General features: G+C 33.3%; 3 protein-coding genes across 3 annotated transcripts; 1 reads left to right on the top strand and 2 right to left on the bottom strand.

Moving 5' to 3' along the window:
* Window positions 1-1,774: 1,774 nt before the first annotated feature.
* TRIADDRAFT_28626 (uncharacterized protein) lies at window positions 1,775-8,341 on the bottom strand (the record flags this gene model as incomplete). The annotated part of the gene is made up of 8 exons (XM_002115001.1): window positions 1,775-1,999; window positions 2,199-2,304; window positions 2,472-2,539; window positions 2,922-3,074; window positions 3,201-3,356; window positions 4,232-4,327; window positions 5,139-5,496; window positions 8,139-8,341. The coding sequence occupies 8 exons, from the start codon at window positions 8,339-8,341 to the stop codon at window positions 1,775-1,777; spliced, it is 1,365 nt and encodes a 454-aa protein (XP_002115037.1).
* Window positions 8,342-9,311: 970 nt separating this feature from the next.
* TRIADDRAFT_59136 (uncharacterized protein) lies at window positions 9,312-11,555 on the bottom strand (the record flags this gene model as incomplete). The annotated part of the gene is made up of 4 exons (XM_002115000.1): window positions 9,312-9,478; window positions 10,495-10,617; window positions 10,728-10,796; window positions 11,549-11,555. 4 exons carry the CDS (start codon window positions 11,553-11,555, stop codon window positions 9,312-9,314), a joined length of 366 nt encoding a protein of 121 aa, XP_002115036.1.
* A 1,723-nt stretch (window positions 11,556-13,278) lies between these two features.
* On the top strand, window positions 13,279-16,822 carry TRIADDRAFT_59135 (uncharacterized protein; the record flags this gene model as incomplete). The annotated part of the gene is made up of 6 exons (XM_002115163.1): window positions 13,279-13,342; window positions 14,556-14,872; window positions 15,347-15,518; window positions 15,733-15,809; window positions 16,049-16,197; window positions 16,786-16,822. The coding sequence occupies 6 exons, from the start codon at window positions 13,279-13,281 to the stop codon at window positions 16,820-16,822; spliced, it is 816 nt and encodes a 271-aa protein (XP_002115199.1).
* Window positions 16,823-18,545: the final 1,723 nt, after the last annotated feature.

Below are 18,545 nucleotides of genomic sequence, written 5' to 3'. Positions count from 1 at the left end.
GTGAAATTTACATAGCTCAGTATGAAATTCCTACAGTATTTTTGCCTATAGATTTGTTCCTGCGTTCGGGATTTCTCTAAGGTAGTGATTGCTGCAGTGTAGAATCCAGATAATTCGTACACTACGATATGCAACGGGCTCAGTTGTACGTAGATGCAATAGATGCGCTGATATGCGTTTTTTTGAGATATTTTTCTGATACTGATTTTGAGTATGCAGTCTGCACAACAGACTTATGCCAGAGGCTACTAAAGAAGGAACGTTCACTCTACCAATACTTGTAGATAAATGACGTTTTGAAAGTTCTAGGATTAGTGCGGTACCTATATTATGACTCAGAGTACTTATGTTAGAACCAAAGTGAAGAACCACAATGATTAGGACTTCGAAGTGTTAGGAAGGCTTACTGTAAATTATATGTTATGTAAACAACCTACGGTATAAAAGCCGGGAGTTTTTAAGGGAGAGCTGGAGATTACAGTGTCGGCAGTTGGAGCCAATATTGTGCAGTATGAACTATTGGACATTTATAATTCGTAAATTGTAATCTCACTAAATAATCTACTATGGTTATCAACTATGTCATAGTATTAATAGAGTGACTTCGTAAAGGTCAGTCTTAGATGCGCACGTATTCAAACCTCATATGCATGTACAGTAGAACCTTCTAGAATACTCATTCTATGTACTGTATATTATAATAACTACTAATAAGTTCTAAAATATTCTATGATAGATTATATATATGAGCGTTGCTGTCATATTTTATAAGTCTTAATAAAGTTCTATACTTTGCTAAATACGCTGTCTCAACATTTGCTCGAGAACTTTATTACAAAGTATATTACGTGTGATTTTTATTATTTTTTAAACTGATTTAAAAATATTTTACAAGATGGCGTCTAACGTTTATAAGCCAACATAAGCACCTCTGTGGGATATTCTACTTAATGGATATATAAGAAACAAGACTAACACGAAGAGTTCTGAGTAATTAACTAATGAATACGATAGAGCTGTTTACAGTTCGCAGTTGTACTAGGCCATGGACTACTAGTAGTCCTTGACTAGGTATACTGTATTAACTCGTAGCTAGTCGTTAGTGGCATGCTAAGAATACACTAGAGATAATTTTAAAATGCTAGTTCTGGAAATATTGACGCCTATGGTGTACATGAACATAACATTAGCATTGTATCATAAGGGTAACTGCTATACTAGTACAGTATTCTGTACAGTGCACAAGTGCAGCTTACGAAAATTAAGGACAATATAATTTCGTACCATATTGTAGCTGAAGAAACTAGAGACAAATCATGACCCAGCTTTATGCAAGTGTAGATTACTATATAAACAAAGCGTATTAAGTTATTACAGGAAATGACCAAATTAGATCAACAGTACTCTAGTATTGATTATGTATTCGCCTGATTCACAAACACATATTCTTTGAATAAATCTGACATATTAACATAAATAGTTATGTTTATTCCAGTCATAATCATACAATGAATCTATCCACCTTCGTGTACTTTAGAGTAAATATTCACTCATCAGTTATCCAATAGGCTACTTAAATCAACCTTAACTAAAACTTAAATTTACGTAAGAAAGCAAAGTTTTACTTCGCCAAGTATCACAAAGCGTATAGATACCCCACATCGGATACATGTCTGGCGGTTATGAAGTACAATACTACTGTATCTTAGTTTAGAAATAGAGGTAAGAATTGAAATACATCCTTTTAAATTTTCAAAGGAAGCTGAGCGTTCAACTAAGCTAGAGCTCCCATTGGATCCCAGGCAGGAAGAACTATCGGTTTCTGTTCTAAAATAGTCAAGATGTCTTTTGGAATATGTTTCTTATCAATGACTACTTCAAAAACAAACTCGGAAAACCAATCATCGGTCATAACCAGATATCCTTTCTCTCCCGAAGAGTCACCCCATGAATTCTCCACACGCCATTTAGATGGCTGCCATTCTGATCGCCTTTCTATCTCATTCAGGTTTGTTCCATCTTTCTACAACGACAATTAATTATCAATACATGCTTAACATTAAAAAATTAAGATTTACGTATCATACAGGTGTCATGTAGAAATGAAAATTTTTGTAATAGAATAAGATTAAAACCTATCGGGTCAGAATATAATTATTTCCCAGCCCCAATTCAAATCCTACCATTTCAAAGCTAACGCCAGTAAGCAACATAGCATGAGTCATTAAGGACTCTCCATACAAGAGTCTACTTTTCTTATCCAAATTTAAAGATGAAAAGCCGAAAACAAGGTCATGCTGATGGCTGTAATATAGATATAGGACAGTTTACAATACAATCATTAGTACGCAAACCCATGCAATCTATTTTTCACTTTTATACTGTCATGATAACATATTAACCTTCTACATATTATAAATTATGATTACTGTAATCTTAAGCATAAAAATTTCTATGAGTGTGCGCCATACCACTTTAAATCTAGCAGTCCCAACTTTCTAACAAAGTGCTTCCCAACGTCGCAACCGAACCAGACTGGCTACAGAATTTCGAAATGATCATTAAATTGTTTACAAAAATATAACTCGCCTTAAAAGATATAGTTTCCCACCTTGTAATAACACAATAAATCAGCGAAAGATTACAGTAATATGATATAAGATTAATTCACACAGCTTACTAAGTATTACGAAATCTATACTACAATCTGTAAATGAATAAAGTACCTACAATATACGTTTCAATACACACAAATTACTGCTATCGTCATCTTCCTGGAGTTATTAGCGTTGTACAAATATAATGCATTGACAGCAAAATTTCTTTACTAAGAGCTATGGAACTATGGTGATTTCTTCATGTATAAATTATAAATATCCTAATAAACCATCCAAAAAAGTTGATGTAGAAACTTCTATTACCTCTCCATCCCTTATCGCTGTGCTTGCAAGTTTCTTTATAACATCCATTGGTTGATTATTATACAGGGTTATTCGTCCATTCGACATATTATTTAAATACTCCACAGTATAAAGCTGTCCATACGGATTTCTGGGATCATTTACGAGGCAGATCTAAAATAATGTGTTAGCTCTTAATGATTTCATACATATCGTAAAAATAAAATTTTAAAATAATATCCACAAAAGTCCCTTATTATTTACTGTTAAGATATATATAGCATATACTAATAACATTACTTTGTCGTCCATATTAAAAACAGGCTTTACGTATTTCTGGTAGAATAACTGAGGAGAAACATCCGAAACCGTGTTGAACTGTTTCAGTTTATCGTAATATTCCCAAGTAAATGAGCTCGGAGGACTACCAAGACATATACAACAAACACCAAATATCTAGACCACGGATAAAATCTTATCTTAACTTCATAATCAATAAATAGCCAATTCTCGTTTTAAACGTATCCAATGACTAATCCAGTAGAATAATACAATTTATAATAAACATGGTAAATTTCGCCATTCTATAGTCATATATACTTTGCATTGTGTGCAGGTATAGCTCGGCACTACGTCAAATGTCTTTACTGTATGCACCGAACCGTATTCCGCAATCAAAAATACCGCACTGTACAGTTAGACCTATCTTGCACGATGATATAATCCAAAATATGGATTCATTTATATATTTCATCGTGACAAAAATATGAACCCTTAACGTATACAGTATACTGTATATGCTAGCAGAGTGCCCATTCACTTCGTTTATTCATACAGGGTACTAATAGTGTAATAGTGTGTGGATTAAACGCTATACTCAATATTTCCGCAAACATAACGCCTATAATGATTCCGTAATGTACAATTAAAAATTTCCAAAACGATAAGCAACAATCAGTGCAATTCTAATATTTTTATGGCATGTTTTATCTTAAGTGTACAGCTGGGCGGAAATCGGCTAAAAGACAAGAATATTTCTGTACATATACCGTAGATCGTAAAGTAATAATTACAATTCAATATTTTAGAAAAAGTTGTTATAACGAAGCGTATGAACATATCATAAAGGTATTAACTGTACAGAAAAACATACAGCTAATTTGTACCATACATTATATCCGACAGTAAACACCTATGATAAGAAATCTATCGAGGCAATCAAATACAATTACCGAACTGCAATGTTATCCTGAATATGCATGAAAGTCTTACATTTACATTTACATAAAATATGTACAATACTTGCAGAATAATAATTCTATTTATAGTACCTCCTTCATCATAGTATCTTTTTCTTTCTGCAATTCTTCTTTGTTAGCGTTTGTATCTAATACCAAAGTCCGGATACGGTAAGCACATTCTCTAAGCTAAAAGTAGAAGCAATGATATGACTCCTACAACCGAAAAGATACTTGTGTCGATGATTTTCCTCACTCATGGATCTGATAATCACAAAGTAGCCATTTTCATACTTGTACCACTAAGGTATTTTGTACATAGAATGCTACAGTAATGCAACACTTCATAATGATAACGAACAGTAAATATTACAGTTTTCTAGATTCTATACCGTGTACTTCAACACGGCTGCGGTATTGGTGCTGAACAGAACTATAAACAATAATCTCACCTGTAACTGAGACTACAGTAGTCAATTTCTTTCAAGTGCTCTCTACCTCAACATGAATTCATACGTATTTCACAAATCTACATTAACTTATATCTACGTGGATATGCATACTACTATGATCCGTTTAATTCTGACAGAAAACAGCTAAGCATTTTTCTGTCTCACAGTTCATAACTTACTCTCAATATTCTAATCTCTAATTTATATGCTGGTATACATAATATACAGTATATAACCTTATTAAGTACTGTACATATTAGATACATTTAATAGGGACTCTTACGGTACAGTATATACCTAAGCGATGAATAGTTAAGCTAGTTGATGAAAAGGAAATCATATATAAATCATACTGTAAAACTAAACACGTTAATAAGATGACTGAATTCGACTGTTAATTAAGGATTAGATTATATTACAAATACGTAGCGACATCGCAGACTTTCACTCTAAAGAGGCTATAAAATATGTATGTCTATATTGCAACGAAAAGTTTACTATAACATAAATGAAGTAAGATGTCGTATGCCAGATATGCATAGCAGTACCTTGTAATTCAATATTCTGTTGAAATCACGAGATGCTTCAGAGCAGCTACTTTCTTTCCAACACTTCTTAGGTATTAGCCCATACTTTTTAATCAAATTAACAAGCATATCCCACTGACCACCATCATTAACTGGATTTGATAGTAAAAACATCATGAGGCGTCCATCAACTGCTTCTTTCTTTCTCGCAACCTCCTCAAATACATCGAGGAAGTAATTACATCGCTCAACTTTATCCCAGAAAAACAAGTAAGATTGACTGAATTCAAATTCTTCCAATTTATGAAATCGAATAAACGGAATACGTATGGCATTTAAACATGCAAACAACCAACAGCGTCCACTACTAAGTTGATTACTGCCGATAAAAGTCATCATAAATGCAATATTAGTTAAATAGCCCACTTAATGTAATCATCTATCAATCTATTAGAGATTACCTTATACGCGTACTGCGCTGTGACTGATATTTCACCTAATATAATTAACTTACTGCTATAGTACTACTATTACATAGTTATAATATCTTACAATCAAGGATACGTTCGAAAATTATCGTAATATTGATCGCACCTCTAGTATGACTCTAAATATAATTTGATTCTATTTGTGCTACGCAGTATAATCTCATTACACTCTGCTTTTTAATTGATTACCCACACTTGCCTAAGTGCCTGAGTTACGATGTATACAGTACGGTTAACATACTGTATATGCGACTCATATATTGCATCAGATCTCACAAATTCACTTTACTCCGTTTTAAATTTCCCACAATGTTGCAACTTGCAAGTTATAGATAATATATCAATTTGATGCAGTTTTTTAGCTTACATACACCAGTATGTGCAGTACATTATAGTATATAATAGTATACATACAGATGTTGATAAGCTACTGGTAAGTCGTTGTAACAAACATCGTTTATAAGTCGACAGTATAAGCGCCGACGACACTAATTTTATATAAGTATTATATATTAGTAACAAATGTTAACTTGTGGCACAGATGATGATAAATATTTATCACGAAAATAATGAAAAGCCGACTCATACATGCATATACGAGCATATTAATCCGCAAGTACAATGCATATTGCAACGTTTTAGGAGTATATTAATCAAGTAAATTTAACTGGGTACACTAGAAGCACAAGCCAGGTTTCAACGAACCGAACTGCAATGTGCACAGTCATATAGTAGATCTGAAACTAAATGCAACAACGATCAGACAAGATGCCGAGATGATTCAGAATTAGAATAAGCTTTATTACAGCCGCACAACTGCAGGATGGATCTTGATCGTTGCATCGAACTTAGTAGTGTACGCGTAGTCTGCAACTACAGTGCTTCACATTATAATTATCATCAAATTATCCTCATTTATATTCTATGATTCTACTTTACATGCTCAGTGTTATACTGTATTGTCACTAGAACAATGCAATAGATATGTACACTGTAAGTACGTATACGCGTATAGTGCTGTAATATACTGTACACTCAGTGTACAGTAGTACTTCTATTATGTTGCACCACTAAATAGCAAAATCTAAATCAGCAGAGTGATAAACTCATGGGAAGGCCGAGCTAATTTATCCAATATCAAAAATTCTGAAATTCTGTCCTTAAGTATCTCATCTATTATTATAACTAATTAATTTTTAATAAAACCCCATGCAGTACTTTATTAGCTTAAAATAGAGCCTTAAAATCACACTATACAAGTACTGTTTTGCGTGGAATTTCCACGGGTTTCGCTAGTAGGCAATTAATTAATTATTACACCTGTATTAAAAAAATTAGTTCCGGTTAGTTTACAGTAATTAGTACAATTTTAGAAAGCACTAAGAATATGCTTTAGCGCCGAACCCTAACCCTAATGATTGATCCGACTTCTCAGTATACGCATCTTAACTGCATATTATTCTTAATTATTGGTAACCCACTGCTTGTGATAATTTGCATATTTGTTAACTATACAGCACTTTACTTGTGCACAGGTTCTTATCATATTATGCCCGTTGTGGTGTGATTTATACGTATATTATTATATACAAAATCTACAAATTACTGTGCCTGCATTGCTAAACTCTGTAAAGTGAACGAGGCAAAGCATATTTTCAACTGTAAAATTTTATTATAGTACAGTATAGATGATGTATGCGTATGCACTTGCATAAATGTATCGTGTGAGCAGAAACGGTCGAAAAGAGAAATACAACAAATTTTTTCATGAAGGTATCACGCATCGGTAAAACGTAACCTTTGTAGTTTAATAATGTACGAGATAGTACTTGGTCAAAAATTATATTTCCAATCCCTTATCGCTTAACGGCAGTTATAGTACAGTATGAATTACTAAACTGCTGGTTATTTAATAATAATTCGTATAATCTATGACAGCCCTGCAGCAGCAGGGATGACTTCCCATTTTGAACTCCAAGCTATAATAATGTAGACGGTTTATGGTCGAAATGCTTGCCCCCGTACTGTCGGGAAGTAAAAATATATTGTGGTTTCGGTTCAACTAAAGTGATTTCTTCGAATTATAATTAAAGTAATGAATTTCTATATTGTATGTTTGCACTAGTAACTATAATAAAATAATCGAAGGAACTAGAAGGACAGCTTGACTGAAAAAGAATCGTCAGGTACGTATTTTACTGGACAAAAGTATTTCTCAATGTAATGGCAATCATTCACGAAAGCGAGTAAATACTTAAGATAAATTAATTTGCTGCTGCAGCTAACGTATTTTGAATATTTTTGATTGACTGATTGATATTATTTCTAAAATTGAAATTAATAATTAAAATCTTATCTTCAGATCAATTTTATTTTATTTTATTTTATTTTATAATTGTAAAAATAAACCGTTCAACTCATGCTGTACTGTACACAATATACTGTACAATGTAGTGTACAGTACAGTACAGCATGTGGCTATGTGGATATACAGTACTATACTGCACAGTGTACACTACAGCCGTATACTCACGTTATTGGTTTGGCTTCTGAAACTTTGTATTGAAAGACATGGGAAGTCGCATTTACAATAGCCCGATCAAGATATGTCTCAGAAAGACCATGGCGCGTGATGACGTTTCTTGCAATTAAATTTTTAGCATCGCCTTCGAAATCTCTCTTAAATTCTTCGATTAATTTCTTATCTATACCTGGAACAATTTCGTCTTCGCCCATATCTGCTAATGTTCCCTCTATCTTTGTCTACTGATTACTGCAGTATAAACTACAGTATACAGTATAATCTAGCTGTTACACTGCTGTACACTGTACAGTACAGTACAGTACTGTACAGTACTATACTGTTGCTGAATTCGTATTTTCCCGCACCCTCCAGTATCAGAACATGAAGACCTCTAAATGTACAGTACAGTACTGTACAGTATACTGTACTGTACTGTATACTGTACTGTACAGTACCATTCAATCTGTAAAGTACAGTACTGTACTGTAAGTGTGATTTTGAGACCATGTCTACTGTACGTACTGTACAGTACTGTACAGTACATCGGCTACTCCGATGAGATTCATATACTGTACAGTATACTGTAGAATGCCCGAATCCTTACAAGGACCGTGACAACCTCTTAAGTTCTCTTTGTTAGAAGCAAATACTGTAGAAAGAGGAGTGTATCGTACTGTACAGTACAGTATAGTACACATTTGTAAAAATCACAGATTTAAGTTTATCGCGCTTAGAAAGTCTACAGTTGTTAAAGATTAGGAGAATATTGTCAGTAGCACGTTTCTTTTCCATCGTAACTAACGTTCTACAATGTTATAGAATTTATGTAACTTGTGATGGCTTTGATATCCATGCTAAATTCAACAACACCTCTCTTATAAATAAAAGGCCTAAAGTTTTATTAAATAATAACAATAAAATAGGCAATGTACCATTGTACAGTATAAGAATATGTAGAAGTTATTCACACCAAATAATTTTGGCAATCTGACGTAGTCATTTATATTCTACTGTAATGACCGACATTTTTAATCTCAAAGATCATATCTTTCTTCAATAGCAAACGCATTCCTATCCATATAAAACAACTCGACCATGGACTATCTGCAAATCATGCCGTTACATAAACCAACATTGAGAAGCAGCAGTTTGTGAAACATAAATACTGAAAAATCATAAGAATCAATCATTTGCAATTATACAAAGACATTCGCAAGCCAACTCCTCAAAAATTGGTATGTTCATGGCTTTTGCTAAAGCTTCATCAGGATTAACTGCTGTATTAATATCGTTTAACATTTGTCTAAGATGTTTGTTCTTTAATAATTCGACCATAAACTCACTGCTCCCTACAAAATATGAAAGATTAGCATTACATGTAAGAATTTACGAATATACTGGAAAAATTATATTGGACTTTCGACAATATACTGTATTGCCTCACACACCACGTCTACTTAGATTATCAATTATCTAGAAGCATAATATAAATTAAAAACCAGTTTCCTATTAGGCTCCGTTTTAATAAATTAATGTATACTAATACAATAAATGTACAGAAGTAAGGCACTCGCCATCTGATAAGTTACTGTAAACCTCATCTATTCACTCAGTAACAAGATCAGGCAGATACATATATTTTCATTTACTGAGATATTTTAGCACGTTACTATGATACACAGAACATAAATAAGGCACGATATTAATATAATTTCTTATCAACATACGTATAAACTGCACAAACATACAAAACACTAAAATGAAATATTTTAGGATTTTTAGAGAATGCAAAATCTAACACATATATCTTATTCCTGCGTTCAATAGTGTAGCAACTGTAACAAAGCAGATTCCTAGAGGACACCTTCTACTAACTACAATGACCAAAACTACAGTTGAACCAAAATACACTGAATACTGTATAGAGAATTAATTTATATAGCTTTTATCTGTTTTCTTTATATTTCTCTTAAGGTATCCTACATCGACGACGAAGAAGCATTCTTTATAGCTATCAATATCGAACTGAATGTTCCACTTTGAATAAGAACTAAATCAAGAATATTACTCATTGTCAACTCTAACGACAAAGCTACAGAGAAATAACTCAAGCAGAGATGCATTTTTCAAGGGCACAACAGTAAGAAAACCTATAGAGTCAATACAAATTGCTCTATATTTATTTAAATGTATTTCGGTTTTCATCGGTTGCAGCATGAGTGTGGTGGCAAAAAAGGATAGAAAGATAACGACCCTAAATTCGTCAATGAATAGGAATAGAACGAACCATACGAAGTTTACGAGTGCCACTACCACTACAACACTGTAGGCGAAATTACTACAATCAAATTTAATGTATACATACCTATACATTGCAACTGCTCTGCTGTAATGCAGGAGTGACAACTTAAATCATCTCCATTATCAGAAATTTCCCCTTCTTCCTTTCCGTAAGATAGTCCTCTCATTTCTTTATAACACAAATTAGCTTTCGGTATTCAATTAAGCCATTATAAATCATTCATTAACATAATATAACAAGATATCATGTAAAGAATATATACTAGATTTCATACAAAAAATCTGCAGCATTTATACCTGTTGAGTAATATTCATCCCAGTTATCACGTCTGCTATAAAGCTGACTAGTTTCCTTACTACATCTATCTATAGAAGCAACGAGATTTCGAAAATATTTTTAAGAAAAAAATAGTACATTTCGCTTAAAGATTTATTATGATCAATTAAATAATAACAAAATAACGTGACGACTGTGTCACAAACAATTGTTATAACTTTCGAATCTACACATACGAGCGTATAAGTACAACACTCAAGTGAGACTTTCAGCTTTAAACGAAAATTCTTATTAATGAGACACAGCCATCTTAATTAACAAGGACTTTTGTACACTTCGCTGAAACTACCCTATTGGCGTATCATATCATTATGGACAGGTGACAGGTCTATGAAACAATTAAAAATAATGTAATCTTCCAGCAGCGCAAACCCATTTTAAAATAGCATTATTTAAATTTTTTTATGAAACTCGCACACGGGAACATCACGCGTCAGTTGATCAGGATTGTTTCAACGAAGTGTACAAAAGATCATATATATAAGATGGTTACGTCTACTCATCTAACTCTATATTATGTACTTCAAATGCTGTAAACAGAAAATCATATTGTTGATAATACCAGTTAGTTCTGGTTCTGTTCACTTATGTGAAGTATCACGATGTAACTACATGTAATAATAATTATAACAGAGTAAAATTTCCAATTTCGCAAATTAGTACGTACGCATATGTACATTTGTACAGTATACTAACTGATTATAATTACTAGTACATAATTAACGAAACCGAAAGTTTCTCCGACACTACAAAATCCCAGTAACAGTACTACATAACGTACTTGCCATTGCAGCTGAAAACCATAATTAACTGACGAAAAATACATTAAATACTGTAGAAAAATGCTCTACATTGCTCACCCAAGAAGCTCTTTACGATCATTAGCCAACATATCAAACTACGATTAAGTTAGGCACTATAAGAGCACGTTCTCTATGCACTTTATGATGTGCGTTAACATTTGCTGTACACTGTCCACAGCGTTTTAAAAAGTAAAAAGTATTACAGTAATTACCAGACATACGGATCTCACCCTGCCATTATTTACCAAATCAGTCACATAGGCTTACCTTTATGCTCTTTGTAGCAATATAGAGAGCAGCTATGAAAACGTAAATAAATAAGTTATTTTTTCAGCATTTAGTTCGATTCAAAAATAAGTGGTCTTAGAGCTACATAAATAAATAATAAATACTATATAGATACGTGCTACGCATTTACAGTGAGATAAGCAAGTTTGGATTTCAGCAATTTTAATTGTGATGTCTGACCAATAATTGAATTTCATTATAATTATAAATTACTAGTTGAGCTCACTTGCTTGAAGCGAGCGCACTCGATCTGCAATCTTTCACTGAAACTAAGGCCTGCAATAACATACCCTTTGCACTGTCTGCTATATCTGTACGTACGCTGTACCTTATACTCTCCACTGCAAAGTGGCAGCCAAGACCAGGCGCACAAGCAGTATTTAGCTGAAATAGCCCTGCTAAGTCGCCTTTGTAATCTTTATGGTCTTAAACTCACTAATATGATATATATTATACAGTAGGGCCAATCACAAGTAAACAGAGTTGCAAATTGAATGTTGTATATGAATTTCATATACATCATCGAATTTGTAACTCTGTCAAAATATTTAATACGCATCAATGTCATAAGTAAATTAATTATTCAAGGCATTATCTGCATATTATTTTATGACCTATATCCAATACATCAATGAAAGTTGAAGACGTTCGTCATGGAGCTGGGATTACGAAGGAACTCTTGCGTAGTAGCCGTAATACAAATTTCTTTAAGCTAACTGACTGTTAGTGCACAGTACTGTAAGTTATAATGGACAATCACATACTTCTGTAACGCTACCTAACAGTAAGCAGATTCGTTACAAATTGGAATTTCAAAAAAGTTTGAGTTCACAGTTTAATATAGGAGAGACGTGTGTAATTTTCTGTAACTTGACGATGTAGACGTCGTAGAGGACAGTCCCGACAATAGGTTCATACAGCATATTACCTAAAAGTAATTTAATTTTCTCGCTACGTATTTCAATTTACAATAGCACTGTATAGTAAAATGACGATCTTTAACAGAAACTAATTAATTATATAGAAACATTATGTAGTTGTCGATAGCGCACAACAACAATCCCAGAAAACCATCAAAGGTCATTTGTTGAGATTCTGTAAAAGCAAGTTCATAGCCCCAGCACACGAGACTGGTAGCTAAAGACCTTAGGAATGCTGGTGTGCAGCGACTGAAATCTGCGGTTTTACGTAACGTACATTGTTTAAGTTTTACCATGCAGGTAAGGGGAAATCTTTCTCTGCCATTAGAGTTTTACAATTTACAGAATCAGTTTATTATACTCAACGAGCGTACACGGTACGATGTCAGCATCGTAATTCTGCAGCATACTAACAGTAAATTTGCTAATATTATAGAGCACAGTAATGAGCAATTCATTTAAGTTACAGTATGTGTAGTATAAGAAAAGCATAGTGTGCTATGTCTTCACCTTATGCATATCTTAAACCTAGTCTTCATGAACTCGAAGAAGATTGTGAACGTAGTATGTACAGAACGTGTATAGCAGTTCTCTAACAAATTTTGAAACTACATAACCACGCTGAACACATCATAGTAATCACGACTCGCTAAAAATCCGTAGTTACTTAGCTCTAGTATACTATTCAACTTACTATCTGGCATTGCACTTGGGGCATCTATATATACCTTCCTTCACTGTACAATAAGTGCATAGTTTGGAGGCCATAGTTTCCATTCAGAGGATAAACAACAACAATCATATACCTATAATTTTTAGTCGCTCTTACTTTATGACTTCTCGTATTTTAAAGTTTCTACCAAGGAAGAAGTCACACTAAAAATAATGGACTAACAGTACTGTACTGTACACTACAGTACAGTAGATTAATAACCACGGTGGGCCAGAAGACTCAGACGGTGACGGTAAAAATAGCACGTACGAAGGCAATGACACTGACGACAGTGACATAAAAACTAGTACAGTACGTCATTGCCCTAGGTCCTCGGGTGATCGGACATTTCGCCTCACATTGTCTTAAATCTGAAAACTGTTTTAAACACTTCACTATGCTTCAGTATCTGTACTGATACTTAATTTAATTTAAAATTAAAATTTAATTTAATTTATTTTTCCATAGTACCGTACAGTATTGGCATTTTTTGATCACCTTCGGTGTAATTTTACTAAAGATGTGCTAATGTACTGTACAGTACTCTACATTCAGTAACTGATTTCAAAGGCGAAACGAAACTTTGGTTTACTTAACGAACTAAAGTACAGTATATAGTACTGTAGTTCACAGTACAGCATACTGTAGTGTACAATATGTACTGTATCGCATTGTACTGTACACTGTACAGTACTGTACAGGGTACATTGTACAAACCCGCCACGCCCGAGAACCTGTAATTTGTACCGTACAGTACTGTATTGTACTGTACACTGAGTGTACAGTTCTTAGCACACAACCGTACTGTACAGTACAGTACAGTACAGTAGATACGATGGAACCGCAAGCTAACAAATAAAATTTTTTAATTTTATGCCTTTTTCAGTTAATACTACTGACCAAGCCAGCTGAGTCAAGTTTCAACTACTTTATTACTACAGTATTGCGAAACGTATATAATTGTAAGTGGAACACGCACAATCGCATGAATATTATATATTTGATATTACTGTACAGTACATTATTCTTTTTATTATTTTATTTTATTTTATGTTATTCGTTTAGACATACTACCTTCAAAGACAGCGATCGATCTTACATACGCAGCTTTTGCAATGTATAGCGGAAATACTGGTTCTGCCAATCATCACCCGCCTTCATATCCAGGCTATCCACCAGCTCAGTCAGACGTTCATGCTATGCCTATGCCCGTAATTCCACAAAGTCATTACTCGTCAACGCGTCTAAATAATCCCCCGATTGACGTTTCATCAGATATTTCCACATTTTTGGGAATATTACGCGGTAAAACTTCCGACGACCTTCAAACCCTTTTACACAATGAAAGTAAGATAATTTCTATGATTGGTGAATCAGATCAGGTAAGTTTGTTATTATAGTATGTTATATACAGTACATCGATTTTAAATCTAGGGGAATTTACAACATTGTTAATGCTTACATCTACCTTTAAAATTGTATATTTTTATAAAACCAAAATAACTTTTTTATACACGTACAATGAGCCTACGCTACAGTCTATGTTACATTAGCAAGGACTCTGACATTACTTTCAATTTCTTAATGCAACAACAAATGATGAACTTACGAACGAAAGTACTACTGTGCCATCAAATGAAATTATTATTAGTTTAGATTTGTATGAGACACTGTTAGGATTGCTGGAACAGTTTGAATTTACGAATATAGACGTGTACTATGCATAATACTGTATGTTTTTGGCGTTACATTCTTATGCTGCGTTAAACGTACGCGTACAGTAAGCGCATATTATATGCATCGACCTTATTGTATTATCCTATATTGCAATATATACTATGCGTGTATTATTGAAGGTTCGGAAAATGAAGTCGACTATTCAAACTTCAACAGCAAGAAATCAAAGCTTAGCCGACTACAACTTAAAAAGGAAACCCGACCTTGAGAGTCGTATCAATAGTTTGAAACAAGTTCTGGAAAAGTACAAAACACTACGCGATGAATACGCACAGAAAGTACAACTTCTCGGTATAATAATCCTAGCGATGCATAATAAATTAATTAATGATATTGTACTACTACAACGGTAATACTATTGCTTATAGGCAAAGCAGTTATACTGTAATACTCTCTATTAATTAATAATGGATATATATATATATATATAATAGATGATTGATATTACAATTTTGATTTTGATCCAAAATTTCTCTCATACTTGGTAACTAATATTGACATCTAGGGAATTACCGTATAGATTTAGACACAATCTCTGCTCTTATGAAAGCATCTGTTGCTCAAAATGAAGAAGAAGCAGAAGTAAGTTATGGCCAGCGTACAAATTAATTATAGATCCAGCAATTAATTTAAAGGGGAAGCTTTCAAAGCTAGTAATGAGTTGAAATCAAGCTTTAGCAGCATTCAGATTCGATTACGTCAGTACAAGAATTATATTGGCTTTATTTATCCATGACTTTTTACACTTTACTTACTTCACGGATTACATAATTAACTATTACATTAAATAGTATTTTATAACTCTGCGTAAATCTTGATAGACGCTAGCAGATGAATTTATGGATAGGAAGATATCTGTTGAAAATTTCGTCAATGAATTCTTAGAAAAGCGAAAAGAAGCCCACTTACGGATAGCAAAATCTGAGAATTTAATAAATATTATCTCCCAAAGTGGTTCTCAGGCTAATTGGTACGTAGATTACCGTTTCGTAATTTTGTGGCAGGATTACTTGTCGATGATTCCCTTTGAATATTAGAGTATAAATGACGGCTGATATACACTAATTTACTCTTCACAATAATAATAAATGTTTAGGTAAAGATCTGACCTCTGCAATTAAACGTCGTTTCATCACTTCTCAAGTATCGTATTTGTACCAAGCAGTAGTGTACCGGATTGCACCCTCATATTATAATACTTGATATCAAGTTAGTCATTTCACATTTCATTAACTGGTATAATGAGTAAATATTAAACAGTACCTCGATATAGTATTTTTTCCACTATTCAGTCACGCTGCTGCTAAAAATTTCGAATTAAGCTTCGATCATACAGTACATTATGAATTTTTGTAAAAAATTTTCTGGAATACACGTTTAGAGTTTTATTCGCAGTTTGATGTATTTATAATTTCAATTCAACTAATTTTGATAAGTGCTCAGCTTATTTTGCGGAAATATATGGCATACATGCTTTAAATCTCCGATAACAGCAAATTGCATTAAAATATATATCTAATTCATTATAATTATTATTCACAAATTATCCTCATATTAGGAAAATGATTATGGCATTTTCTATCAAATACACCTAGCATTAAAGAAGTATACGTATATTGTAGTGGTTACAATTTTATTGTAGAACTTGAAATTGATAACCATCAGAAAGAATGCTTGATTCTGCATGTAATTGCGTAGAAATCGAAAGAGAAATATTAGCATCAATTCCTCAGCTTTAACGTGTGAACTGCTTTGCGAACTGAATTGCTGAATAATGTAGTGTACTGCACGTAAATAAATACTTAATTAAATACTTTGCAAGTACTGTACTAGTAATCAATACCATACCGTAGCGTATACTATAATCGGATCAATCTGCAGTATATAGGTAGCTTACAAAACATAAAAGCTTTCATTTGGTACGTTAAATGTACATTTACAACACACTTCAAATGCTCAAGACAACTCCTTTAGTTTCATTCAATGCAAAGATATAAGTATTACTTCTTTGATATGTTCAGTTTTTACATTTTGAATATAAGCGTATTGTAAGCTTGCAGTAATGACGAACAACTACCTGCGCTATAAAAATGACGTATTTATACAGTTCGCATTGTGGAAAGTATAGGTCAGAAGATGAGATTAAATTTCCGATTCATTAATATCTTGCGTAACATGGATTCAACGAAGGTCAGTTTCTGTATTACTGTATGGCGTTAACGGTGTAACAATCACGACAATAATAATAATAGCAGCATCAGACTCTTTGTCTTGAAAATACGTGTGTATGCCAGGTCAAGTTTACTGAGCTAGTAACTTTACAAAGTACTGTAATGAACTACTTTATAAAGTCACCAAATCATTGCTAATTTTTAATCAAGTCAGATTTAACCTATACGGGTCAATATAGGAGTTAAGATTATAATTAGTAGCATAACCGTCCAAATTGATCTCCGATGTTCTCTAACAGCTATAACTTGATAAATTCGCTCCGTTGCTTCTTTGCCGCACTTGCTGATTGATGATTCCTTTTCAACGTATTAGCATTAGCATATGGTAGTCAGCTCCAGGAGATCGATAAAACCGTCTGCTTGAATATGTGTATGGTTGAGGATTGTTTTTTGAACCTGTAGAATGCACCAGATACCCATGTTCTACCACCATACTTCTGCCATACTTTCGATGCAATTCGACAGAAGCTAAAACTGAATGCGCCGTTATTTCGGTAAATTTATTATGATCTACCAGGCAATTACCGATTATGTCTAGTGATACTTTTTACAAAGGTGACAATAAGAAGCTTTGATCTAACCTTGAGTTGCGATAGGTGATATGCCAAGCACGTAATAGTAATTTGAGTGATTCACTTTAATTATCTCTGTTGAATGTAATCGTTGAAGAGAAATATGGCATATTGAAGCTACATTAGATTTATACGTACCACTTTCAGTTAAGGCTCCTCTTAAATCATTAACAATAACTGAACAGGTGCCAGTTTGATAACTATAAGTTATCCATTTCATTTCAAAAATAAAATTTTACAAGACCCGGTCTAATGCTATCAATACAACAATATACTGTAATTCTCTTGTGGATGAAATAATTTTTTATTATGTAACGAAGTAATTCCTCAGCAATAAGAGAAATCCTCCTTTAATGCTCCAATTAGCTGTCTATTATCGAATACGTATGCGCACATCTGGTCTTGACGTACCACACTGTAACATTCTGCAATATCATATGATTTCTCTGACTTAGTAATGGAGGAACAAGTCGTTTGACAGATCGATTATTTAAATTAAATTTTTTTATTCTGTG

The sequence above is a fragment of the Trichoplax adhaerens genome, genomic scaffold (genome assembly GCF_000150275.1).
Source record: "Trichoplax adhaerens TRIADscaffold_9 genomic scaffold, whole genome shotgun sequence".
Classification (NCBI taxonomy): Eukaryota; Metazoa; Placozoa; class Uniplacotomia; order Trichoplacea; family Trichoplacidae; genus Trichoplax; species Trichoplax adhaerens.
The sequence above is the reverse complement of the archived record's forward strand: the minus strand, read 5'-3'. Positions and strand labels throughout refer to the sequence as shown.